Source organism: Mercenaria mercenaria, chromosome 2, assembly GCF_021730395.1.
Source record: "Mercenaria mercenaria strain notata chromosome 2, MADL_Memer_1, whole genome shotgun sequence".
Classification (NCBI taxonomy): domain Eukaryota; kingdom Metazoa; phylum Mollusca; class Bivalvia; order Venerida; family Veneridae; genus Mercenaria; species Mercenaria mercenaria.
Window position 1 is genome coordinate 32,602,257 of NC_069362.1, and position 27,298 is coordinate 32,629,554.

Genomic DNA, 27,298 nt, shown 5'->3' on the forward strand with positions numbered 1-27,298 from the left:
CTTGTTTACTAGTTGACAAGCAATTATTTACAAAGAGCAATTTTATGCGTGGTAAAAACTGAAACAAACCAAAACTGTTACATTCTGTTAAAAGTGCGACGACTGATAATGAAATCTTTCAAGAACTTCTGGTACTGACCACCTGTATAAAACATTGCATTAAGCGTGCTACATCAATAAGTTACCACGTTTCATGCGTATACTTATCTAATATACAAAATTGTACCTTAAGAACAGCATATGCAAATGTCGAACTAAACTTACACGAAAAATAAACGCAACAATTATATTTCCTCACCATTTTGTTTTAAGAGCATACATCAATACTTACATTCCATGATTTCGCTTCCATCTAAATGGCGCTGCACAAAATGCTCGTGAACCTCGTGCTATTTTACCAGGAGGCGAATCAATACAAACTTTGCTGTGTATAATTCAACGCCAATTAGGCGTGACTTAACCGCTATTTTCGGTGTTTACCGCTGTATTGTTATGACCTAAAAGTGCTCGATGCATAAAGTTGATCTATACATTGCCTCATTTACAAGGAGTATACTCAACACCGATTAAATTCCTTATTCAAATACCAAGGCTAAATATGGCAGAGAGAAATCTAATTTTGGGATTTTTAACCGGTGGAATTTCACAGATACAATGTTTCAAAATGAACAATTTCGACGTTAGCTGGACGTGTTAACATTACAGTAACAGCTGGTGACCGTCCACGTTCAGTTGCACCGCGTCTGACAAGCATGCGTCAAGATAATATGATACGTCAACGTCATTTACGTGACAGCTTTGTGACGTCGCAATCCACGTCACATGTTGTAATTGGAAATCCCGGACGACCAATTCACAGTGACACAGTCATAAATTGTTTGCGTAAACGCGGGATTCATTTTCGTCGTCCAACTCGATGTAAGGCTCTTGTCATCGTCAAGAAAAGCAACGCTGGGCTCTAAATAACCGACGACGTCTGTGGGGAACTGTTGTATTTAGCGACGAATCAAGATTTAATCTCCATCACGCTGACAGATCGGTCAGAATATACAGACGCCGCAACGAACGTTTCGCAAATAACTGTGTGCGTGAGGTTTATCCGTACAATGGTGACAGAGTCTTAGTATGGACAACAATAAATTCCACCTTCAAGGCCACCCTTGTATAGTCTGTCATACAGAGAAATGGTGGCTATACGCGTTATTGACTGCACTGATGTTGAAGCATGGAAAGAAATATGATCTCAGACGATATTAATTTTTTGATGATAATTTTTTTCTGTTATGTTTACTTTGATTACACATATAAATTTGTATGGCTAAACATCAGTAGGTTATAAATATTGACTATTACAGTACTTGTTGCGTTTCTTTTTCGTGTCACTTTACAATGTTGACTATTATCCATGTAACATTTTGGGCTTTATCTTCGAAATGTCTGCGAACACTTTGGTCAGTATCCATCGACTTACACATATGCTTATATATTTGTAAATTTGGGTTATTTGATCTAAGATAAAAACTTCCTAATATGTTCATATCATTGTTTATATATTAACTGAAAATTACAAAATAGCATTCATTACCGAAAGTCCATTAAATAAGGTTTACAACGGTTTAAATCGCCAAACTCGTTCTCAAAAACAAAATGTAAACATTGTTAAAGCGTTTCCAAAGTGAATATTATGTCCGATATGCAAACTGTTTAGTGCAAATGGTACAGCTTGTAAACTATTTTGAATCAGTTATAACACTTTAAACGATCAGAATGAGTAATAAGAAAGTATTGAAATAAACAATGTCCTTACCAAGTTTGACAGTTCATTCAGTTTGTAGCATGTTGAAGTTATCAAATCATCTTGTATTATCCGGGTAACAAGAGTGAACTGGGACAAGAGATAAGAATAAAAAAGACATTCCTACGTAACTACATTATGAAAGGATACGCTGGCTTTTAAAGATTTTTACCGGCAAGTTCTTATGCAACTGTAGGAACGCTTAGATATATGCCGGATACTTATTGGATCACAATGCGGATATTTTACTTTTTTCTCGTCTTTATAGATAAGTATATTATTTGAGAGCTTGTAGATACATGTATCTGCAGCATTTATAAGTTTAAGTACATGACTTGGGTGTCTTATTCTGACGTTATGATAATAACAATAGTAATAATAATGATATGAGCCGCACCATGAGAAAACCAACACAGTGTTTTTGCGACCAGCATGGATGCGCGGACTGCTCTGGATCAATGCTGGTCGCAAATGCACTATGTTGGTTTTCTCATGGTGCGGCTCATATAAATTATAATAATTATAATAATGATTCTGAAATTTTACATGACTTTATAACTATGAAAACATTATATTGGTTCATCAACGGGTTTCATTGGTGATTAACTAGTATTTAAGCGCTGTTGTTTCATGGTAATACCCCCTCCTCCACGTTCATCTTATTCAGAATTTAAGCCAACCCAAAATGATTTATATAAATCTAAGTTTCACTAGTTTAGGCAAATATATGCTCCTTGAACAATTTACATACGGTAACGTTAAAAAGAAGTAATGTGTTCTCCATTTACCAAGTACCATGACTTCCTCTGTGATGGCAAGGGACAGTAAATTTGAATATTCCACAAATCTGTGCTGTTACCAGTGCGAAAAAAATCATAACAAATCCAATTTTGAAAATAATCCGGGTGAGGTTTAGGCGGATGTATTGCATATACTTAGCATTTTGTCATGTGACATTTTCAGCCTGCCGATTCCATTATTTCTGTTAAAAAAAAAACGAGTAACACGCCGGTTTCAGGACACTATTTAGGCAGAAATGACCCAACATGCACACCTTGCGCGACCTGACCCGTATTATCTGCAAATGACTGACCTCAAACGTATGTTTATCTGTAAAGCATGTGACCAGACAAAAATAATAGTGGGAAGAAAAGTGTCTCATAACCGTTTACTTTTTCCGCAAATCTGAACTGAATCTGGATGGATGGATGACCGTTTCCATTTCGTCTGACTTCCGTTACCTCAAGTAAGATTTTAGACCCGGCCGTTTACACGGAGCTAGGAAAATCGATACAAGCATATATTTATTTTACACAATAATTACTCGTACGCAGGAATCCTTAGTTCTATAAACATCATAAATAACCAGTTGACTGTAGATGCCTTTAAAGTACATCTTTTATTTAAAAAACGTACCCGGGCCAAATACGTAACTGGCCCCTGCCACTAAACAAATTATACAAGTATTGCATTTGCGAACCTGTCAGATTCTTTGTTCACAAGAAATTGTGTATTTTATTTATTAAATTATTGAAATATTTTACAATGATGGTCAAATATAATATCTAGGTCTTTCTCACATTTAATATATTCTAAAAAGGTTTGCTATGCTACATGACTTTTCATTGATATAAATATAGTACTGATTGAATGATTTGGTATAAATTGATCACAATATTAAACAAGAGGGTCATGATGACCCTATATGGCTCACCTCGTAAATTTGGCCTTGGAATCATCAAGATAAACATTCTAACCAAGTTTCATGAAGATAGGGTCATAAATGTGGCTTTTCCAGTGTTAACAAGCTTTTCCTTTGATTTGTGCAGGCGACATTGTTTATTTACTCAGCATGACCCAGTTTCAAACTTGGCCTAGGAATCACCAAAATAAACATACTGACCAAGTTTCATAAAGATAGGGCCATAAATGTGGCCCCAAGAGTGTTAACAAGCTTTTGGGTTGATTTGACCGGGTGACCTAGTTTTTGATCCCATATGACCCAGTTTTAAACTTCACTTAGGAATATGCAACATTAATATTCTGATTAAGTTTCATGAAGATAGGGTCATAAATGTGGCCTCTAGTGTGTTAACAAGCTTCTCATTTGATTTGACCTGGTGACGTAGTTTTTGACCCAGTTTCTAACTTGGTGTAGAAATCATAAAGATAAACATTTGTATTAAACCAAATCAAAAATGGAACCTATATATGGCTGAAAGTGCCAAAATAGAAAATTAGGGACAGTAACTGTAGAACCCAGGAATCTAGCGTGTTTTCGAAAGGAACCGAAATCTTCTTGTGACTTAAGTTGTTAGTACGTGTGGTTAAGTATGGTTAATAGCAAATTTGGCCCTTTAAAGGGCCATAATTCTAGAACCCATGATGGGATCTGGCAAGTATTTTGATGGAAACCGAGATATTATGCCAATACAAGTTGTGTGCAAGTTTGATTTAAATTATTTGCAAAATGTGGTCTATATCGTGTTCACAAGAAATTGTGAACGGACGTACAACAAACGACGGACGAAGGGAGATCATAAAAGCTCACCTTGTCTCTACGTGACAGGTGAGCTGAAAACGATAATTCTGAAATTGCAGCGTGGGTAAGATAAAATTCATTGTTAAAATAGCATGCGATGAATCAGATGTTGTAAAAGGATAAACTTTTTGCACCTTAAGGATTCTTAATTATTTTTGTTTTAAGTACAATGAGTACATGGAGTAAAGCTGTCGAGAAGTTCGTAATCCGACATTGGGCACTTGATTAGAGAACGATGACATTTAAAGCGTCAGTTGGCGAGAAGTTAAACATAAGAGTTGACATCATAACAAAAACAACATTAAACATTCAAATCCAGAACGATATTGGACATTCAAAACAGGAACGACATTGAACATTCGAACCCAGAACGACATTAAACATTCGATTCCAAAACAGAACGACATTGGACATTCGAAATAAGAAAGACATTGGACATTCGATTCGAAACAAGAACGACATTGGACATTCGAAACAAGAACGACATTGGATATTAGGACCCAGAATGACACTGGACATTCGGAACCAGAACGACATTGGATATTTGAACCTAGAACGACATTGGACATTCGAAACAAGAACGAGATTGGACATTTGAAACTTTGAACATTCGAAATAACGACATTAGACATTTGAAACAAGAACGACATTGGACATTCAAATCCAGTACGACATTGGACATTAGAAACAACAACAACAATGGACTTTCAAACCTAGAACGACACTGGACATTCGAAACAAGAACGACATTGGACATTGGAATTCAGACCGACATTGGACATTCGAACCAGAACGACATGGACATTCAAACCCAGAACGACTATAGACATTCGAAAAAAGAGACTTTGGACATTCAAACCCAGAACGACATTAGACATTCGGAATCAGAACGACACTGGACATTTGAACCCAGACGGATATAGGACATTCGAAACAAGAACGACATTGGACATTCGAATCCAGAACGACAATGAACATTCGAAACCAGAACGACATTGGACATTTTTAACCCCAGAACGACATTGGACATTCGAAACAAGAATGACATTGGACATTCAACATCAGAACGACATTATACTGTAATAACATTGTTTGTGCTGGTCATGATGTGCATGCTGAAAAGTTAGTTACACTTTACCGTATGAGTTTTGAGCATTCTTTGAATGAACATTCACAATGTAAATTTTTATAGGTAGTTATTAAATGTATAGGAATGAAATGAAATTTCATCTTCCCTTTGTAAATATTAAGGTTTGGCTGATGTTATGTGCTGAATTTTTAAATGAGCATTCCATATTTTCATGATAATTAGATAATTGGTTTATGCATAAATGTATTATCTTTAGATATGAATATCTTTACATCGACAAAAACACAACTATTTCTCACAGTTGACTAAGTTTTACTTTTTCTTGAAACACATTTTGAGGTTTGAATCAGAATGTTTAATGTTTTCAGGTCATGAGGGCAGCAAACATGATATGGAGCTACTTGCTCATATCAGTATTTGTGCCATGCACTCTATTCCATAGCCATGATTCCAACTGGATGATCAGTAGAACATATTATTTCTTTCTGTTTCATTCCCATTCACATATTTATAAAGTACTGTTTCCTCAATTTCTTTCTTCAGCGCAAAACAAAAGTACAAAAACATTAGCACTTTTGTAAAAGGGTAACAGGTTTGAATCCTTAGCAAGACTTTTTAAACAAAATGTGTCTAAAGTTTATTCATTTTATAACTGGAAGATTTTGTAACTTGCCAAGAACAGTAAATAATGGTGAGGAATCCAGAAATCATGGTCAAGTGAACTTAACATGAAAAGCTTTTAAAATAACTGTCTCATAAATATGCATTGTACTTTACGTGTGGATTGACTTGACATTATAAATACTAAGTAAGAAATAAGTGAGTGAAGATGAAAATAGATGTATTTCAACTGCTCCTGATCTGTCACTATACTGGCTATTTAATATGGATATGGCTTTAGATTATGTAACTAAACACTTTGACTGACTGATTTTGTCTGAATCACAAAGTCTTCTTGCATACTGGTCTTAAATACTGATTCTACTAATAAGAGCCTAAACTGTTTAAGAAAAAGGTTTACTTCATGAAAGATTTAGTTTAATATAGTACGACATAGTGACACAAATATGATATGCACTACATCCAAACTGTCATTAGTGTCAACAATGTTCCATTTCCGGGCTATTTTGGAAAAGATATCGGGCAAAACAGTCGATAAGAACTCAAAAATATTTTTAAACCCTACATATCGCTTAAATATTCACTAATCTGAAAATTCGCTGTCATTCCTTATATCATTTAAGTAAATCGTCAAGTATCTGTTTTGGTAGTTTCATTTTCTCCACAACCTTTGATGTTTACAAATAGCGGGTTGATTCAAAGGGTGATAAATTATCAATCATTGATCAAAGAAAGGAGATTGCAAAATACGGAAATGGTAAGATACATACTTGATAAATTCTGTTTGTCTCTTCATTTATTTCTCGTGTCAAGATAGAGTATTATTGAAAACAAAATGCATTTATTGCCGCGAACACGTGCTGAACTCCTCCATTTTTTGTAACTTAACTTTAATCAAGTTTATCTCGAATGACGTAACGCTGAATTGGACCCAAAAAATCATGGTGCGTAACATATGTTACAAGGATGTTACTTACGTTACGAGTGTCTGGGCAGTTGTGTCTATTTGTAATAAAAATGTTTCACCCCATTTCTTAAAATCGACCAAACTACGGAATTAGTAATGTAATAGAGATCTATTCAACTTACAAGGATGTTACATTGATGTTACAAGGATGTTAATTATTTTACGAGTGTCTGAAAATGTAGGTTTAGTTTTAAAAAATGTTACGCCTTTTACCTCCAAATTCTTAAAATCGGCCAACAAACCATCATCGGCTGTGTTCTATAAATGTTACAAGAAAGTTACTGGGATTACAAATGTCTCTAATGTAGTGTCTAATTACGCATGCAGACCTGGAACCAAAAAAAAAAAATTAGTTTGGGGGCGCCAGTTTAGAACGAAGGCACATAGCGCCAAGTGGAACTAGGTACTGGAAAGGGCGTCCCTTTATATTAAGTGGTCTTCCCCTGGAAAATAGTGAAATGGCGGCTCTGGATCCGGGCCTGCGCATGTTACACTCCATTATCTGAAAATCGGCCATAAGGCTGCTTAAGTAGCGCAGTAAACAACAGAATATACGAACTATATTTATGTTACGTGATGCAACATTGTGTGACTTAATGTTAAACTTGTAACTCACCAGATTGGTCAAATTTTGTGTTCTAGATTTAGACCACGTATAGCCTCACAATCTACTATTCTAAGGCTTAATGGCTTCTTCCTAACGAGAGTTTTCCTGGGATGGAGGTAACCCCATCTACAACGGCAACCCAAAGTCATGGTCTGGGGTAGAGCTTGGCGCTGAATCTACATGGATGGATTTGCGTTCCCGTATTGACTGACTTCGACATCCTGCAAAGTTTCAGCATTTTGAGTTAAATGGTTCTCAAGTTATCGATCGGAAAATGTTTTCCATGTTCATGCCCTGTGACATTGACTTTTGATAGAGTGACCCCAAAAGCATCTACTCAATAAAAACCAGGAAGAATATCCGACAGGGAAAGCCACGTTCCAAAAACGCAGCCTCCCCAAAGGCACACACGAACAACACTCGCACACTACACACACACACACACACAAAGTAAACACAAGGACAAAACAAACACAGGAACACAGTGGGGCACCGCCTTGGAACGGTCAGTGGCAAAACCACCACTGGGGAGTTTAAACCGGTCTATGGTGCAACTTACCTCACTCTTACCCCCATCATGTTCCAAAGTCACAGGACAGTGTAAATAAAAGTTATCCCGCCAGGTGAAACCCTAACATACTAAAGGCAATAGAAGGCATGTAAGTGTGAAGGTTCTATGTCAAATGGTTTTCCAGTTATTGATCGGAAAGGAATTATGTTGGACGCACTGATGAAAAAAAAGAGGAAAGACATGTCTCCCCCAGACAAAATTATTTATGCAAAGTCCTTTCTTCGGCTTTGAAAAAGCATTGCTATGGATTACAACAGTGTCTGACCAATTAATCATGCTTTCTAAAGATATGAAATTTGAAGTTATATTTATATTTGTACTGTCCGATGAAGAAGCGGATGTCAGTTATGATTACAGAATCGATCCAATCGATTTAAATCGGAATCGATCACTCTGTAGTAGCATGCGAGATACCAAATGAAACTGTATTATCAAATTAAAAAATGACTTGCACGTGCACTGAGTTTTAGGTTCTGAATTTTTGGAAAAAGACGATTTTCCCTGTATTAATAAGCATATACGCAACTGCAACATTCCGCACATGGTGAATTAATTAAGTTTTGACCGATGGGTTGCCTTTATGTCAAGTTAAGTATTAAGAATTCTAGTTTTAGGTCGTTATTTTGCATTTGTTACGGCTAGCTGAATAGTTTTGAAAGGTAGCAAAGTTGTAAACACCACTTATTTCCCATCTGGAGAGGGTCTTTTACATAGCGAGCGATCGTGCAGTTAACACTTGTCATAGATGGTCAATGTGAAAACTGCGATATTTGGAATATGAGGATTGATTACATTTAATCTATGAAAATTATACTTTGCAGAAGTACTTGAATAGAAATATAGAGGTAGCGAGATGTAGCGATCTCAGGAAAGTAGAAATCATTTTAACTCTAACGAAATTACAGTCAGCCTGTAGAAAATGTATTTTACACGGAACTCCATTCTCCAATTTTTGACATAAGTTCAGTTGATGGAAGGGGTGTCCCTTATTGGGGATTAAGGGGTCTCAGGCTTGAAATTTTAAAATATAGGGATGTAAATGGTTGCCTCTGCTTTCGGAGTGTCCCAATATCGCTAATGTCTCCATCATTGCATCATTACTCTGGTTGAAAAAGGACTATTATTACATTAATAAAGATATATTTTGAAAGATTTAGCCTACCTTTATTCATAATTATTTCGGTTCTTTTATATGTTTTGAATGAATCATTTGAGAGTTTATGGATTGGGTGAAAGTGTGCTGTTTATGTTTTACAAGTCCTGATAATACGCACGGTATTTTGCTTTCATTTCCAGAGATCGTTACCGTTATATTAAGATTAAATTGTCAGTGAATAAGATTTACATCAATTCTTTTGTTGCTAAGCAAACTACGTCTACTGGTATGGCGAAAATGTAGCAACGTCATTGCAATAATTTGAAGATATATCATACTTAAAGCGTGTTATCTATGCTCCAAACTACGGCTGGTACATTTATTAAGATGTGCACGCGAGTGTCTGAGTCGGGAATATCATCTGCCCAATTTCTGTCTTTGAATGTCTAAAATAAACACACGTTCCAAATGAACGAATTTTCGGTACAAGAAATTTAGAAGATGAAGAGATGTAAGAGGCGACAACACGCTTGCTTATTTCGATACTGTATTATAATGAAACAGAGGCATATCTAAGACAATTGGTTGAAGGCTTTTCTTACTGGAAGCAATTATGTATGGTGTACCATTTGGGTCGAAAGTCTGCTTTACGTGCGCATATTCCAAAATATACATGCTCGGATGAAAATATGTATACACGCGTTACTATATACACGTTCACGTGCACCTGCACTCATAAAATTGTAAATGCACACTTATACAGACATGAGCGTGTGTATATACGGTGATATGTTCACTTGTAGTTATGCGTGCACGTATTAATTTACGCATGCACGTCCATATATGCGTGTACCTAAATATTTACCAGTGTACGCTTAAATACATGGACGTATTCTGGGTTCTCGTATATATACGCGTGTACATATGAATGCATGAACGCGTAAATTTAAACGTGTACTTATAATTTTAAGTGCACGTTTGTACACGCATGCACGCATATATGGACGGGCAAGCGTAAATGTTTAGTTGCAAGTGTAATTACAAGTGCACCTATATACACGCGCATGTCCGCATAAGCGTGCACGTATGCACGTGGACGTATATATTTACGTGTGTACTCATATTTTTATACGTTCACGTATATTTTGAAATGTGCGCACGCAAAGCAGACTTTCGAGCCAAAATGGTACACCATAATTATGTAGCAAAGTAAACAAGAATAAAAGCAAATATGTAAAACGACAAAAATCGACCTTTTCAAGACTTAGATCTGTTTATTTGCATAAACTTTGTTAACCTGTATTTTAGATTACATTCGGTGCTAAACATATTAAACCAAAGTGTCCAATTTCTTCAATTTCGTCCGACCCAATCGTTGATATCTGGTTTTATCAGCCGAGCTGAATGGAAAAAGCTCTTAATATTTTTGATAACAAATTGCCATGACTACTGAAATAAAACAATTTGAATCTCTTAAAATTTGTTTAAAATATTTAAATCACAAGAATTATTTATAACCAACAAATCATTTTTGTTAATTTTTATGTAAGTTACATATTTAGGATAGAATATTGAAATCAGACGGGTTGAATCCGGATATGTTGCCTTTGTTAAATAAAGTTACTTCATCATTATAATTATCATCATAACATAATGTTACAAGATTTCTGGTTAAATTCATGTAGACAATATTCGGACCAAAAACTCAGATAAAACCAGTGATCTAGGAAGTACAAATTGCAATCAATTATTTTTTCTTGAAAGTCACTTTGAGTTGTTAAGTCCTTGCGGTTAGACAAATAATCTATCTTTTGTATTTGACTTAAACATAGCAATAGAACTGATATATCATTTCGCTGCATATCATTCGTGCATTAGTATAGTAAACAAGACTTGGGCCGGACAAAATAAAAGGGAAGTATAGCAAATATAAAAGGGAAGGATATTTACGTTACTACAGAATGAATATAAGACATTTACTCTTACATCTGTTTATCATCAGCGTAACCTATTACGTCCGCTTGTCAAGGTGTTAGCTCTGAACAGGTATGAGGATTCGCTGACGTATTTGTGAAAGGATACTTTATCATACATGATGGGGATTTCATTTTTGTCTCTCTTTGTTGCAGGTAAATGTCATCTCAGTTATTTATATTTTAATAATAGTTTACCTGTTTAAAATGTACAGTATTTGATAGTTTATTTTCAAGCAGGTAATGTAGCTAGTCTGCCATGGTCACTTCTTTTGATTTTATTTAGTTGAAATATGCATCAAAGTTAGCTGCAAAAGACACAATATTTTACTTAACAAGTAATCAAGGCCTTCCTGTGGTTTATCGTCGTTCAGATGCTTCAGAATTTAACCACTCAATTCCTACGCATCTGAACTCTGAACCGTGGTAAATTAGACAATAAATCACAAGAAGGCATTGATTGTTTTCATTCTGACATGATCATTGACATACTTTAATAAATATTATGCTGGACTTTATTTACCCGAGGAGTAATGTATCGGACGTCATGCGGCAATTTGACGTCATAATTGACGTCATAATGCTCTCTTACCAGTCCGCGCGTCAACCGTTGTTTATCGCAGAATATACAGAGCTTAATTTCCTTCTTTGTTTAACTGGAAATCAAAACGAATCATGTTAGAATTATATATATAATTATGATATAAATCTGCCATTATATCTTTGATAAAGTGTATGATTTTTTTCATTTATAAATATATATAAATAACTGAAGACAATGTCGCTTTTGTACTGGATTCTGTCTAAGGAATTAAAACGGGATCTTGATATGGCAGAATACTTAAACTCCGCATTGGCCACACGTATATTAGGCATAGGAATAAAGATAAATGTTAGAAAATGTTCATTTTTCCATTGATTAATTGAAGATGATTATCATTCCAACTGTATATGCTTGATTATGCGCACAAGCACGGTATTTTAGTTGACATACTAGCATGCTTAACACATCGGTTATTAAGTAGCAAAATCTTAAAATTGTGAGTTCAGATGAATTCTACACAAGTTATTTGAATTCAATGTGTTATAGATGTTTCATTTGTATTAAATTACTAAATGTATGTTCGCATGTAATGACTTTACTTCCTTACTAAGAAATGCTTGAACATAACGTAAGAAAATAAATGATCCATGCTTAACATTTTTTGGCTGATGCGACTAAACTCTTTTAAAATCCATTGCTCGCTCTACCTTTTTTTCTTCTGGAATGTGACATAATTGCAATATAAGTTGTTTCATTGGTATCAAAAGCAAATAAAATAATCAAGATAACGAAGAAATGAACAATTGACATGAGTTAATTGAAAAGACGGCAGTACACTTGGAAAAATGGTTCTAACTCCTTTACCTTATTTGTTTATTTGATGTGCACTTCTTTCAACTTAAGCATGATTTTGTACATCTTATATACATTCATACAACCCTGAAAAATTGTTCTAAAAGAGAAAGCAATAACTTAGCTAAAGATAACAAGTTCAAATGTTAACAAGTTTTATCATTGAACTAGAAGACCGTGCACATACTACGGAGGCATGGAGGGGACATCGGAGTTTCTTTATTTTAATTTATCTCTTGGCCACGAGTTATAACTAAGAAAAAAAAACGGAAAACAAAAAATGTTAGTATGACATTGACCTTAAACCTAGAGACCTGGTTCTTGCGCACGACAATCTGTCTCATAGTGGTGAACATTTGTGCCAAGTTTCATCAAAATCCCTCCATGCATGAAGAAGAAATGCTTCCGACAAAGTCATTTTTGTATCTGACCTTTTGTCTCTAAGTGTGACCTTGACCTTAGATTTAGGGCCCGGGTTTTGCGCATGACATGTTGCTTCATCCAGGGAAATATTTATGCCAACTGATAATAAAATCCTGCCTTGCATGACAAAGTTCTAGACTGGACAGGAAAAAAATCCTATTGACCTTTGCTCTCAAAGTGTGACCTTGACCTTTAAGCCAGGGTTCTGACTGTTGCGCATGACACGTCATCTCATCATGGGGAACATTTGTGCCAAGTAATATTAAATCCCTTCCTGGATGGCAGAGTTATGGACCGTACAGGAAAAAAGCCCTGTTGAATTTGACCTCCGATTGTGACCTTGACCTCTGAACTAGAAAGCTGGGTCTTGCGCAAGGCACGTCGTCTCCTCATGGGAACATTTGTGCCAAGTGATATTAAAATCCCTTAATGAATGACAGAGTTATGGACCGGACACGAAGCAGACCCTGTCCATGCCATGTTAACATTTGACTGCTAAGTATGATCTTTACCTTTGAGCTAGGGGTCTGAAAGTTGGGCTTGACACATTGTCTTATTATAAGGTGCATTTGTGCCAAGTAATATTAAAATCCCTTCATGAATGGGAGAGTTATGGTCCGGACAGGAGAAAAGCCCTGTTGACATTTGACCTCCAATTGTGACCTTGACCTTTGAGGTAGGGGTTCGGATCTTGCGCATGACACGTCGTCTCCTCATGGGGAACATTTCTGCCAAGTGATACTAAAATCCCTTAATGAATGACATAGTTATGGACCGGACACGAAGCAGACCCTGTTCATGCTATGCTAACATTTGACTGCTAAGTGTGACCTTGACCTTTGAGAGTTATGGACCGGACAGGAGAAAAAGCCCTGTTGACCTTTGACCTCCAATTGTGACCTTGACCTTTGAGGTAGGGGTCCAGGTCGTCTCATCAAGGGGAACACTTGTGCCAAGTAATATTAAAATCCCTTCATTGATGACAGAGTTATGGACCGGACAAGAAATTTCCGACGGACGGTCGGACGGAGGACGGACGGAATGACAGAATGACGGAAAAGTGCATTCCTATAGTCCCCGAAACTGGTTTTCAACCAGTAGGGGACTAATAAAAATTGCAAAAAATTCTACTGAATGTGAACAGAGACAAGTACATGGCACATAAAGACATGCAAAGACAGACACAAGGACAAATAATTTTTGCATATAATATATATATATTTATCTTTATTATTTTTATTAGATAGTTATTCCCTAAAATCACCGTTTAAACACTAATATACCAGTCTACATACAAATATATGTCTTTGTGACCATCTTTGCATGTCTTTGTGTGTTTTTGTATGTCCTTGTCATAGTCTTATCACATTTAGCTTTAAAAAAGAACAAACAAAAAAAACTTTGATATTAAATATTCATTATTTATAATAATTTACAATAATTACACTCCAGAATCACATCATTATTATATTCAGACAATAGATAAAAACATATTTGTAACTAAAAATTTCTGTTATTAAGTCTTTTTCTGCCGATACTAGATGATGATCTCTGTTGAGTTTCTACGTATCTTTTTACAATTTTTATTATTTATTCTTTTTTTTTTTTAACGTACTTTAAAATCACTGTACAAACATTAATATATATATACACATTCAAATATATGTCTTTGTGACTGTCTTTGTGTGTCTTTCCATGTCTTTGTGTGTCTTAGCAGTGTTTAACATGACCGCTTCCGAAATATACTCCTAATGGTGCATAAATATTGTATATACATGGTAAAAGTAGCATTTAAACGTAGTATTGTCTCTAAACTAGCAGGTTTTATTGCAAATATTCTGATGAAATATCGAGACTATTGATGAAATATATTACATACGTTCGTTGAATTTATTTACTTTTTAAATTTTACTGCAGTAAAACATATTTTTCTGTATTTTCACTGTTTTAAGGGAGTGGCGGTAACATTTACAATGCGCATCGCCGGAACTTAATTTGACATTATCTTGTCATCTAGAAATATATATATTTTGATGTGGTCAATAACCTAAAAGAAGTGGGCCAGTAGCTGACTATAGACTTCCACGGCCTAATATTGTTATTATTACACCAGATTTATATAATGCCATTTTCATGATAAACACGTTCAAAGGCGCTTTACATAGCGCAAACGTCCGAAATTCATCCTCTGCTAGTACAGACACAGAGCGATCTGACCAGAGGGACAGGAGTGAGATTTCTTTTTACATACAGGCTTGTCCGGCTTACTTAGCCTAGCTCTTTGCAAATAGACAGTTTAGTTCTTTAACGTGCCAGGTGTATAGCACCGATACACACGAAGCCGTCTTTCCTTGGAAGTACCAGTACAAGCCTCTTAGTTAGGTGGGAGACACTCAAGAGCATCACAGAAATTTCCATTGCCTAGACCGGACCTCTGGATTGACAGTCAAGCGTGTTACTACTAGACCATCGGCCCATTTCAACGCCTGGTTAGACGTGCACTCAAAGCGAGACTGTAGTTATTCAATGTATATTGACCAGCATGAGTTAATTTCAGTTAAACGTTATGTAGCTCTATTGTATTTTCCAGTGTGCTTGAGTGTATCAGAGAGAAAGTTGTAAATCTTCACATATCGTGGCATGTTAACATTTTCTTGTAATAACGCAGTATTTTACATCATTTTGTGTTCGATATACGTAAGTACAAATGGCTTTAAGCGAATTGTGTTATAATTCAGGGTATTACTGTAAATAACCTTTGCCTTTTCGTTGAGAAGCTCAATGAATTTGCGATATATCAAGCATTGCCCGTGTTGCCGTTCCACTTGATATCATAGGGCGTCCTTGGGCATTTATTCCCGGATGGAATTGAGTCGAGTCCGATCACGTAGCTCGAGTAAAACGCTCTAACACCGGCAACCGGAAGTTTTACAGCCTTGTTTACGGCGCTTGTTTACATTATCGACAGGGGTAAACCAACATTTCTACAATGTAGTGTAATTTCTTCATTCAAATAATATTTTATTTGGTTATAAAATGATCATATGTTTATTTCGCTACTATGTTTCTTTGACATTGAAGTTGTACATCCTCATTCCGCCATATTGTTCGCACATTGTTCGCGGTCCTCCCGATTAGGTGGTGGTGTGAAATTTTGACCCGAGAACAATGTTCCTGGGCCTTGTTCGTGTCATTAGGGCGATTCTATCTCGGGTCGGACACAGAAGAACAAGAAGAACGAAGCGCCCAATGACGCCCGTAGGTTTCATATACAAGTTTACACCCCCCGCCACTCCCCCGAGCGAATTTTACATTTTATCGTTAGATCTATACGTCGACAGTTTTTAGGGTAAAATTGATTTAAGTAAAAATATTAAGTGCGTAATGTTACATTAAAAATACAGTATGTACTTTGTATACAATTATAATCAGTCTTATAAATTGTTCGTTTGAACTGCTTACACTTAATATATTTTTTCTTTTGTTTGTTTCAGCAATCATTTCTGTGAGGGCCTCTCCTCTAACACAGGAGCAGCTTGACACTCTCGCCAGTACCATGAGTATCAGAGCTACAAATCTATACAACTTAAGGGACAATGAAAAAACGCATACCGTTAGAATATATGTCAAAAATGTCGGTAACGCGAACATTCCGGCTTCAGGATGGCGTCTGTATTTTCACAGCATGTACCTTGTGTATCCCGATATATTTCCGAAGAACATGTCAGTAGAACTGGAAGTGGAACATGTCAAAGTTGGCATGATTCAAGGCGACTTGTACTACCTTGAACCAAGCAGTGGGTTTGTAGAGATACAACCTAATGAAGCAAGGGAATATGATATCAAAGTTGCTTGGTGGTCTATCTCTAGAACTGACTTCATGCCTCGCTGGTATGTAGTGTCTGAAAATGATTTAGTTGAACCGCGTGTAGTGAACACCACAAAAAGTCTAGGTCTGGAATATGTAGAACCTATCGATGACGTTAGACAGTGGAAGAGGTTCGCGGCAGACAGGTATAATCCATACACAGCACAGGAAAGACTGCGAAGATACAAAGTGGAAGACAAGGGAAAGGTACCTCACTTTAATTCTTTAGAAACTTATTCTTGAACGAGAATACGATGCATGTAAGAAAAGTCAAAAAGCGCTGGTAAAACATATACAATTTGACTGCGACACTAAAATATATATGAGTGAAAAATATGTCTAGTTCTTACACAATCAGAGAACTTCCTTAAAATGATTGGCATCAGGTTGACTGTTCTGGAATTCGCTTACACTCATGAATTTGTACGTTTTATTGTGAATATAAATTGGTAAATTAATTGACTCATCAAACATGACGAAGCATAAAATAATCATGAAAACTGAGGAGACGCGTCACCTAGCACGACAATGCGACATTACTCACGATATTGAGACAATGTCTTGATGTTTTATCGTATCGTTTTCCATTGTATCATATGTTGAGCGTCGTGTCACATTGCAATGCATCGTTACGCATTGTTGTGCGTGGTTTTGCTTGCGATACGACGCGCAACTTTACAAAACGACGCGTGGCACGACGCACAAAAATGCAGCATGATGCTCGGAACATGACGGAGATTATACAACACTACATGGCGAAACTACAGTGACACGTCATGTTGTAGCGTTGTGCGTCTTTACGCATTGTGTTGCTAGTCGTGTTATACCGGTATTGTCGTTAATCGTGTCGCTTGTCGTGTGTTGACCTAAAGGAGGTTAGAATACAATAATGCGACACGACGCACGACAATACAATACGATGCACGAATATGCGACAAGACACGTGACAGTATAACCCTACACGCACGAGGGTCGTGTTGCGACGTGTCGCGCGTCGTTTCTAATTGCCACGCGTCTTATCGCATGTCATGCGTCTACCTACAGGAATGGTCGGTCGGCAGAAAATATGACGTACCGTTTGGGTCAAAAGTCTGAAATCGCTCGAGCGATACCATAATACACGGTTAGCGTGTAAATTTACACGCTTACCGTGTAAATTTACACGCTTACCGTGTATTTCAATCGGTAGATCTATAAAAGTACACGCTCACCGTGTATTTTTACGCGTTTACCGGGTAAAATATACGCTTAGCGTCCAAATTTATACGCTTAGCGCGTATCGGTCGTTTGAGTTACAATTTTAAATAAATAAGCCAATCAAAATACATGTTACAAAGGAAGATATTTATAAAGTTTATGATTGATTTATTACTTTTAAGGAAACATACATAATACTTTCATTATATTACGAAATGTTTTGCCACTGTAAAGATGATTTCAGTCAAGTAATTTATTCTACTGTATATATGCTTTGATTAAAGACTTTTATATTTTTTTATTATATCTTACCTGAAAAGCCTGCTTTATTCTTATTTTCGTCAGAAAAGAACAAGCATTTCAAGTCTAATTCCACATACCATACACATATAAAACTTGTACTTTACATTTTAAAATGCCATTTGTTATCATATATCTATTTTTCTACAACTTCAAATAATATATATATATAAATAATAATAGTATTTATTTTTCTCCGACTTTAATGACATGTACATAATTGGGGAGGGGTGGGGGAATCGAGCGGCTCCATGTCACTGAAGTTGCTGTTTTAAGTGATCTACCGGAAATCATTACGTAACTTTTATGCAAAATGACATGATAAAACATATGTCACCTAGGTTATCAGAACAGGAAATCCTTTCGAGGTTCACTAATTAGAGCGGATCATAAAATTTACTGAAGCATATAAGATGGCTTTGATATGATATAATGCCTTCAGTCATCAATGCCACTATACATATGAACGAACACGTATTAATATATCGCGTGGCGGAGCTGTCTTGTGAAACGAAAATAAAAAATTCACAGGATATCTAGTATTCTAAAATCTGTAAGAATATATTTGGAAATTTAATGGACATTTATTTTTAAAACGATGAACGTGTAGTAACTAAAAATGTAAATTCGTTAGATATGAATCAAGGACTTAAACTACTACTGATGGGAAATACCTAATATCTGGAACAATTGATACGTATTAGACCTTCCTGCTAATATAAATCTATAATTTTCTATTTTTTAATTTACATGCTCGATCATTTTCATATTGAAACTGTATCGCGCGCAAAGTCATTATCCGTAATTTAATAGAGTAATTATGATAAAGCTGAATTCCGCAAAAAATAGAACAAGATTTCAAGTCTAGAACACTCTTCCCTGCTGATACACGCCTCCCCCCCCTCTCTCTCTCTCTCTCTCTCTCTCTAAATCTGACCGCTGCCCTTTCATATTTTCAAATAAAAACTTTCAATTCGAAGAATTAATAGAAATGATAACAATTTTAAGTTGATTACTATTTTTGAATACGGAATGAATTCATCCTCACTTTAGTATAAGTGGATACAATATGAAAGGCTGGACGTAATTGAATATTTCATTTTCAACTTTTTAATTATATTACAAGTATCATGTAAGCTTATTGCGGCAGGTTGTAAGTTCTGCGACGTCGAGCAAGGAAATAAGACAAATACTTTGGTATAAATAATTGATCTTTAAATGTTCCACATATAATTATTTTCCATTTAGGTAATACAAATTTTAGCCATTTCGGCTATGAAATAATATTCTCCATTTCGTTGTATTTATTATCCATTTTAGTAATAAGTTTGTTAGTTACATGTACTTGTGGCCCGACATATTTGTTTACTTTCTTGGCTGTACATGTACATTTTTGATGTTTGTTAGTATAAATGTAAACAGTAATAAGCAATAAAATATGATTTACTCGGGGGAAAAAAACAAAAAACAAAAAACTAAACGCATAATATACATTTTATAGGCTCACGCGGCCGGTTGCCGGCTAACCAGAAATAAATATTATCCATTTCGTGAATGAAGTTATTCTCTATTTCGTTTTAGTTATAAATTATTATTCATTTCAGTAATAACTTTGTTAGTTACAGGTACGCATGATAAATATTACAGGATGTTCGCGCGGCCAGTCGTCGGCTACCAAAAAATAAATATTATCTATTTCGTCAATGAAATTATTCTCCATTTCGTTGTAGTTATAAATTATTATCAATTTTATATAAGTTTGTTAGTAACAGTTACGCATCAAATAAATAAGCGGGTCTTCGCGTAGCCAGTCGTTGGCTACCCAGAAATAAATATTATCCATTTCGCCAATGAAATAATTCTCCATTTCGCTGTAGTTATAAATTATTATCCATTTCAGTGTAAGTTTGTTAGTTACAGGTACGCATCATATACATTACTGGGACTTCGCGCAGCCGGTCGTTGGCTACCCGGAAATAAATATTATCAATTTCTTCACTGAAATTATTCTCCATTTGTTTTTAGTTGTAAATTATTTCCCATTTAATAATATACACTCGTTTAAGAAACTACTGCTGTATGCATTCTTTTCAGACGACCATACTACTGGTCCGCTGTGAATGCAGTCATTTTTGCAGTTCTAAACTAAATTTTGATTGGTCTATTCGCTCGAATTCTAAATTAGGAATTGGGTCAACGAAAATACACGTTGAGCGTGTAAATTTACACGGTAAGCGTGTAAATTTACGCGCTTAGCGTGTATTTTGTACGCTAACCGTATAAAAAACACGCTTAACGTATAAATTTACACGGTGAGCGTGTAAATTTACACGCTTACCGTGTATTATGGTACCGCTCGAGCGATTTCAGACTTTTGACCCAAATGGTACGTCATAAGAAAACACGACATGTGACAATTCGACACAACGCCTCCCACACGATGAGACAATACGACGCAACATGGCGACATTAATGGACTTTAAGCACGACAGATGTCTAAATTAAATCAGTACAAGCCACATATTTTAAAGAAAACATCATATTGCAATTTTGAAAACAGGTGGTTTTGCAGAATCTTTTTCATTGCCTAAATCAGGAACAAACGAAAGTGCTTTCTCGTAAATGAAGACAGTATTTTTGTCATTGTAACAGTGAAAATGTCTAACATTGTTGAGAAATCTGCATTGAAAGTGCATGTGAGGGGTAATCTTACAAGCCATTGCTTCTCTTTCCCTACAGATAGCAAGTCTTGTCATACCAACACCGTTAGAGGTTGTGATCAGTGAGGATGAAACCATTATCAATGTGGACAGTTCATGGAAAGTTTTTACAGCAGATATTACTTATACATCAGTTGCCATTTACCTGAAAGGTATTCAGCGGCATTTATTTTTTAGAATCTTATTTCTTTAAAAACCATTAAAGCCGGACCGCTTAGCTCAACAGGGAGAGCGGAGATCTACGGATCGCAGGGTCTTGAGTTCGAGCCCTGGGCGAAGCGTTTGTTTCCGTGACGATTTAATAAGACATTGTATCTGAAATCATTCGTCCTCCATCCCTGATTCATGAGGGGAAGTTGGCAGTTTCTTGCGGAGAACAGGTTTGTAATGGTACAGAATCCAGGAACACTGGTTAGGTTAACTCCCGCCGTTACATAACTGAAATACTGTTGAAAAACGGCGTTAAACCCAAAACAAAACAAACGATTCGTGCACACGGATAATATCCATGTGTAAAATAATGCAAGCCCGTGTTTGTCTCGCATATCGCATCTTTATTGATTGAAGCTTCAATAGAATGTCCGTGTAACAAAATGTTTGCCATGTTTAATATTACCTGGTAACTTTTCTTTTCAGGCATACTAAACACGGAAATAGCTAAAACCTTACAAATGAAGAACATTATAATCCTAAATACAACAAATACGCTCACCGTTCCAGAATCTTACACATTGCGAATAGATGCGGAAAACAGTATCATTTATCTAAATGGCAAGGATTTAGATGGACTATTTTATGCAGCGGAGTCACTTCGGAGTATACTTGATGGTTATAATAGAAGAGATATCCCAGGAATTACTATTACTGATGAACCAAGATTTCACTACCGGGGCATGTACATCGACGTATCTCGCAATTTCCACCCTTTATCCGATGTCAAGAGGCTTATGAGGGCAATGGCAATGTATAAAATGAACAAATTACACATGCATTTATCCGACGATGAAGGATGGAGGCTAGAAATACCCGGCCTACCCGAGCTTACAGAGGTTATTATGAAAAACAATAATAATACACATTTTATTGTACATAATGAAACATAGGTTACCAGAAACAAAACAGATATCTAACTGAAAAGAAAAACTAGTTAAATAGAAAAAGTGGAAACTCCACAGATTGCCAAACACGAAAAGCATTTCGTATTTTTTAATATGTAATAAATTGTTAATTACTAGATAATATGATAAAGACATTATTTTTAAGCGACCTTTTAACTATTTGTTTCAGATTGGAGGTCAAAGATGTCATAATCATAATAAGAGAAAATGTATAATACCCCAGTTTGGATCTGGCCCTTTCAATTCAACATCCGGGTCAGGATTCTTTTCAACAGAGGACTATAAAGAGCTATTAAGCTTTGCAAATGAACACCATATACAAGTTATCCCAGAATTCGACATGCCAGGCCATGCTCATGCTGCAATTGCATCAATGGAGGAACGATATCGTAGATATCACGAAAAGGGGAATGAAGACGAGGCAATCAAATATAGACTGAGTGATCCGGATGATAAATCCGAATATATTTCCAATCAGCAATGGCTTGATAATGCTATTAATCCATGCGTCAGTTCGGTTTATACGTTCATAGGAAAGGTGATGGACGAAGTAATTGAACTGCACAAAGACATTCAACCACTAGAAATTTACCATTTTGGTGGAGATGAGGTTGCAAACCATGCCTGGGAAAAATCACCACAATGCAATAGTTTTATAAATGATAACCCACAATATAACGTCACAAAAGGCTTGTTTACATTTTATCTTATTTCATCAGAAGATGAAAAGTTGTAATTAATTGTAAAAGTATGATTATAATTATGAGGAAATGGAAATAATTTAAGTTATGTCTTACATAGAATGTGTTTCATCATATGAAAAATAATAACAAACAAGAAAAGAATTATACAAGAATTAACAGAAGTAATGCTCTAGATTAATGCAATTATTTAGTATGACTTTTTCAACAAAAATAAAAACCAAATCATGTTGTGAAGAAAATTAAATATTCTAGGAAAGATCTGCATGAAAATGATGTTCTGGTCCTGATATATTTGTCACTTTTTGTTGTAATATCGACGTGTTACCAATATTTACTGTTTCAGGTGTAAAGGTGTATGTTATTGAAAAAGAATCAAAAGTAACAAAAATAAGCTTGGTTTTAGAAAAACGTTCAACACGTGCATTTGTAAAATAAATGAAACCATTTTACAAATAACATTGCAGGTATAAAAGTGTATTTTGTTCACAAAGTGGCAAAGTTAGCAGCAGAAAGAAATCTAAGCCTTGCTGGATGGGAAGATGGATTTGCAGATGGTCATCATGATCCTATTAAACCTGGTGACATTGACACTAACAATAATTATGCGATACCTTGGAACAGTATTTGGGAATGGGGAGGTGGAGAACAGGCATATAAACTGGCAAATGCCGGATACAAGGTAATTGAATACAGCATGATGAGACATCCATTTACGAAAGTTATGGCAATGCGTTTTTCTCCGACAAACAGTTAAACTCATATAGTCGAGAATTATATATAATAAGTAACATATTTTAATGGTTACTAGTACTTTAAGATTATAGAATTCACTATATATGTATGTGTGTATATGTAAGAATAATGTTCCCCTATCGGATAAAACATTAATTTCAATGTCTGTTTCACAGGTGATTTTAGCACAGGCAACAAATGTATATTTTGACCACCCCCAAGAGCCAGATCCTGAGGAGCGTGGATTATACTGGGCCACGAGGTGTACAGATATCTTAAAAGTTTTGAAATTTATGCCGGATTCTTTATATGATAACATATTCGAAGAAAGAAATGGAAAACCAATAACTAGTCGTGAAATATGTGGCGAGAATTCGGAGAACTGTGAGTCACTGAACAGAAAAGAAAATGTTATTGGTAAGAATTGTATATTTCTATGAACAGTGTTACAAATATATACATAATCTTGGATTCTTGTCTTTACAATTTCATAAGATAAAGAAAAACATAGACTATATGGTTTATTTCGTTACAGGCATACAAGGGCAGTTGTGGAGTGAGACTGTACGGACAGGGGAAAACGTAGATTATATGATTTTTCCTCGATTAGTTGCGCTTGCAGAGAGGGCTTGGCATAAGGCGGACTTTGAGGAAGAATCCATATCAGATGATGAAAGGGAAGATAGATTTAATCGTGAATGGGAGGATTTCTCCAATACCCTTGGATATAAAGAGTTACAACGGTTAGATGATTTGGGCATAAAATATAGAGTACCACCTCCAGGTGCAAGGTGGGAATTTACAATATTCTATATACATTTCAAGAATCTCGTTTAGTTATAGAATGCAATAACTACTGGTACTTGTAAATATGAAAATACTCGATACTTGTTGATTTAATTTAGTGTCAGCCATGCAATAAGTTTTGTTATAATATAAAATCATACATGAGTATGGATAAGTAAGATAATTAAAAATGATGCACTGTCGCTTTCGTTAGACAGTCAATTGAATTCGATAAAAATAAAGTAAACTTTAATTTGAAAAATAACGTTAATGACGCGATCTCTCTGAATGTACACAGAATTCTTAAGGAAGCTTGTTTAAACAATTTTTGTCGAGCCCGCTTGCGGAAGCGAAGACAAAAGTTGTCCAAATGGCTGTTCGGTGTATGTGCGTGCGTGCGTCCGTGCGTCCGTCTGGATTTGTTTGTCCGGACCATAACTTTGACATGCATGGAGCAATCTTGTTTGTATTTGGCATGAATGTTAACCTCAGTAAGACGGAGTGTCATGCACAAACCCCAGGTTTCTATCTCAAAGGTCAAGGTCACTCTTACAGGTCAAAGGCCAAATTCAAAAATGACTTTGTCCGCAGCATTATTTTTTCATGCATGGAGGGATTTTGATGTAACTTAGCACAATTGTTTATCATCATGAGACGGAGTGTCATGCGCAAGAACCAGGTCCCTAGGTCTAAGGTCAAGGTCACACTTAGAAGTCAAAGGATACAAGAATGACAACTTTGTCCGGTGCATTTCTTCTTCATGCATGGACGGATTTTGATGTAACTTGGCACAAATGTTCACCACCATGAGACGGAGTGTCATGCGCAAGAACCGGGTCCCTAGGTCTAAGGTCAAGGTCAAACTTAGAGGTCAAATGTCAGATACAAGAATGACTTTGTCTGGAGCGTTTCTTTTTGATGCATTGAGGGATTTTGATGTAACTTGGCATCATTGTTCATCATCATGAGACGGAGTGTCGTGTGCAAGATCCTAGAATTACTTCCCTTTGTTATTACTATAAATAGCTTATATTTTTTACTTTTTATAACTGGTCGTAGGGAAAAGTCAAGACCACTTTTCTGTAGTACAACATGCATGTTACATCCAATTTTCAGGTGTATTTTGACCCATCTCTACTGGTGAGGATTTTTGTGTGGACTTATAATTTTTTTTAAGATTTACGTCCCTTTGTTGTTACTTTAAATAACTTATATAGTAACTTTTTGCAATCTCTTTTTTATTTGGCATAAATGTTTGCCTCAATGAGAGTTGCGCGATAGCATCACCAATATTGTAAACAATAAGTAAATTTTATGGTTTAAGAGTAATGGAAAATGGAAAGGTGGAGGTATCGACAACATTTCCTGGGCTTGGGGTACAATACAGCAACAACAATGGGAAATCCTGGCTTGGAGTTCCAAATGAACAGAATATACAATGGCAGGATGACTCAAGTCTTCATTTAAGGACTTTGTATGTGATTACATTCTATATCATATAACTTCCGTGTCCGTTAATTGAAGAATTAATGTAGACCGACTCATTCTCATAATTACGTTTCTTTCTGAGAAAATACGTAAAAGTATTACAGTGAACTGCAACAAACTATAGTGGGTACTGTGGATTTACAACAACTTACATTAACAAAAAATTAGCGTGGGTAGTCGACGAATGTCCCACTCGATACGGATAGATCAACTTTCGAACGTACAACCTCATTATGTAATCTAAGCCGTACGAGTATAAGTAAATCAGCCCACATAGAATATTATTCGGGATTCAGCCCTGACCGGTAATCAATGCAGGCCTTTTTATACGTCCTGAAACATGGCACAAAACTGCTTTTCAGCCTTGCAATCAGTCATAATTGCTACACATTAAAATGTATATTATATCAGTTAGCTATTATTTATCAGGGTTTGATCAGTTATAATAACTGAATAATTGAAAAACGAACCATCAAAATGAAAGATGTACGACTTACCTTTAATTATTAAACGTTATACAATTTAATTGTTTGGCAGATCATAGGACATGTTATCGACGAGACGCTTTCTATGACATTGAAAAATGCACTGTTTACTTCCCCCAAAGCGGTTTGTCGCATATCAATGCCTTATTAGTGAGTCCAAGATTTCCTAATAATTCAAATATTTCATGAGATGAAAGGTTTCTTATCAATGTACCTTAAAAGTTTAAGTTTCCTATCAACCGCTTTACGCAACGTCCTACTTTGTTGTTTTATCAGCTTGTTATTTACAATTAAAATAGTTGCACTGTCAAGTAGTAAATTATTATCTGAAGTATATCTTAATAGCTATTATCTGCCTTAACATAATACAAGAAAATGTTGGTAAACAAAAGTATTACAGAATGTATTTTCATTATGTAAACAAGGAATTAACATCACCTTGAGGTTTCTATAAATATCTATAGATATATCTCGTTATCTACTTTTTAATCATTATGGCACGTGAGTTTCTCCTTCGATATCTGTCACGTTAATCTGAACGGAAGTGCTTATTTCGTGCGCTGTTGTTGGAAATAGCATTCAGCTTCTATTAAGAGGAATAAAAATGACCAGTATTACTTTATTTGCAGGTCGGCCGATTCCAAGAGATACAGCAGAGCTGTACAAGTGTTCAGATGTAAGTAAAATACGTCGAACTGTCATATATTAGTTGTCATGCTTTGTAGTAGAGTATCTACTTTGCTCATATAGGAAAGTTTTGGTCAAATGCCAGTGTCTGGTAAAACTGATCTTCCTTAAGCTTACATATTCGAAGTATTA

General features: G+C 35.7%; 1 protein-coding gene across 4 annotated transcripts in view; it reads left to right on the plus strand.

Annotated features, from left to right (window-relative positions):
• LOC123562093 (uncharacterized) overlaps positions 1-27,298 on the plus strand; it is a 101,498-nt gene that overhangs the window by 61,960 nt on the left and 12,240 nt on the right. For 2 of the 4 annotated variants that reach the window (XM_053534370.1, XM_053534383.1), the window contains exon 10: positions 27,109-27,155. In XM_053534370.1, coding sequence (XP_053390345.1) covers positions 27,109-27,155 — 47 coding nt within the window. Of the gene's footprint in view, positions 1-11,084; positions 11,419-16,575; positions 17,157-21,185; positions 21,319-21,802; positions 22,216-22,453; positions 22,974-23,452; positions 23,668-23,896; positions 24,138-24,255; positions 24,512-25,830; positions 25,981-27,108; positions 27,156-27,298 lie in introns of those variants that run through there. The other 2 variants (XM_053534377.1, XM_053534376.1) reach the window with 2 other exon arrangements.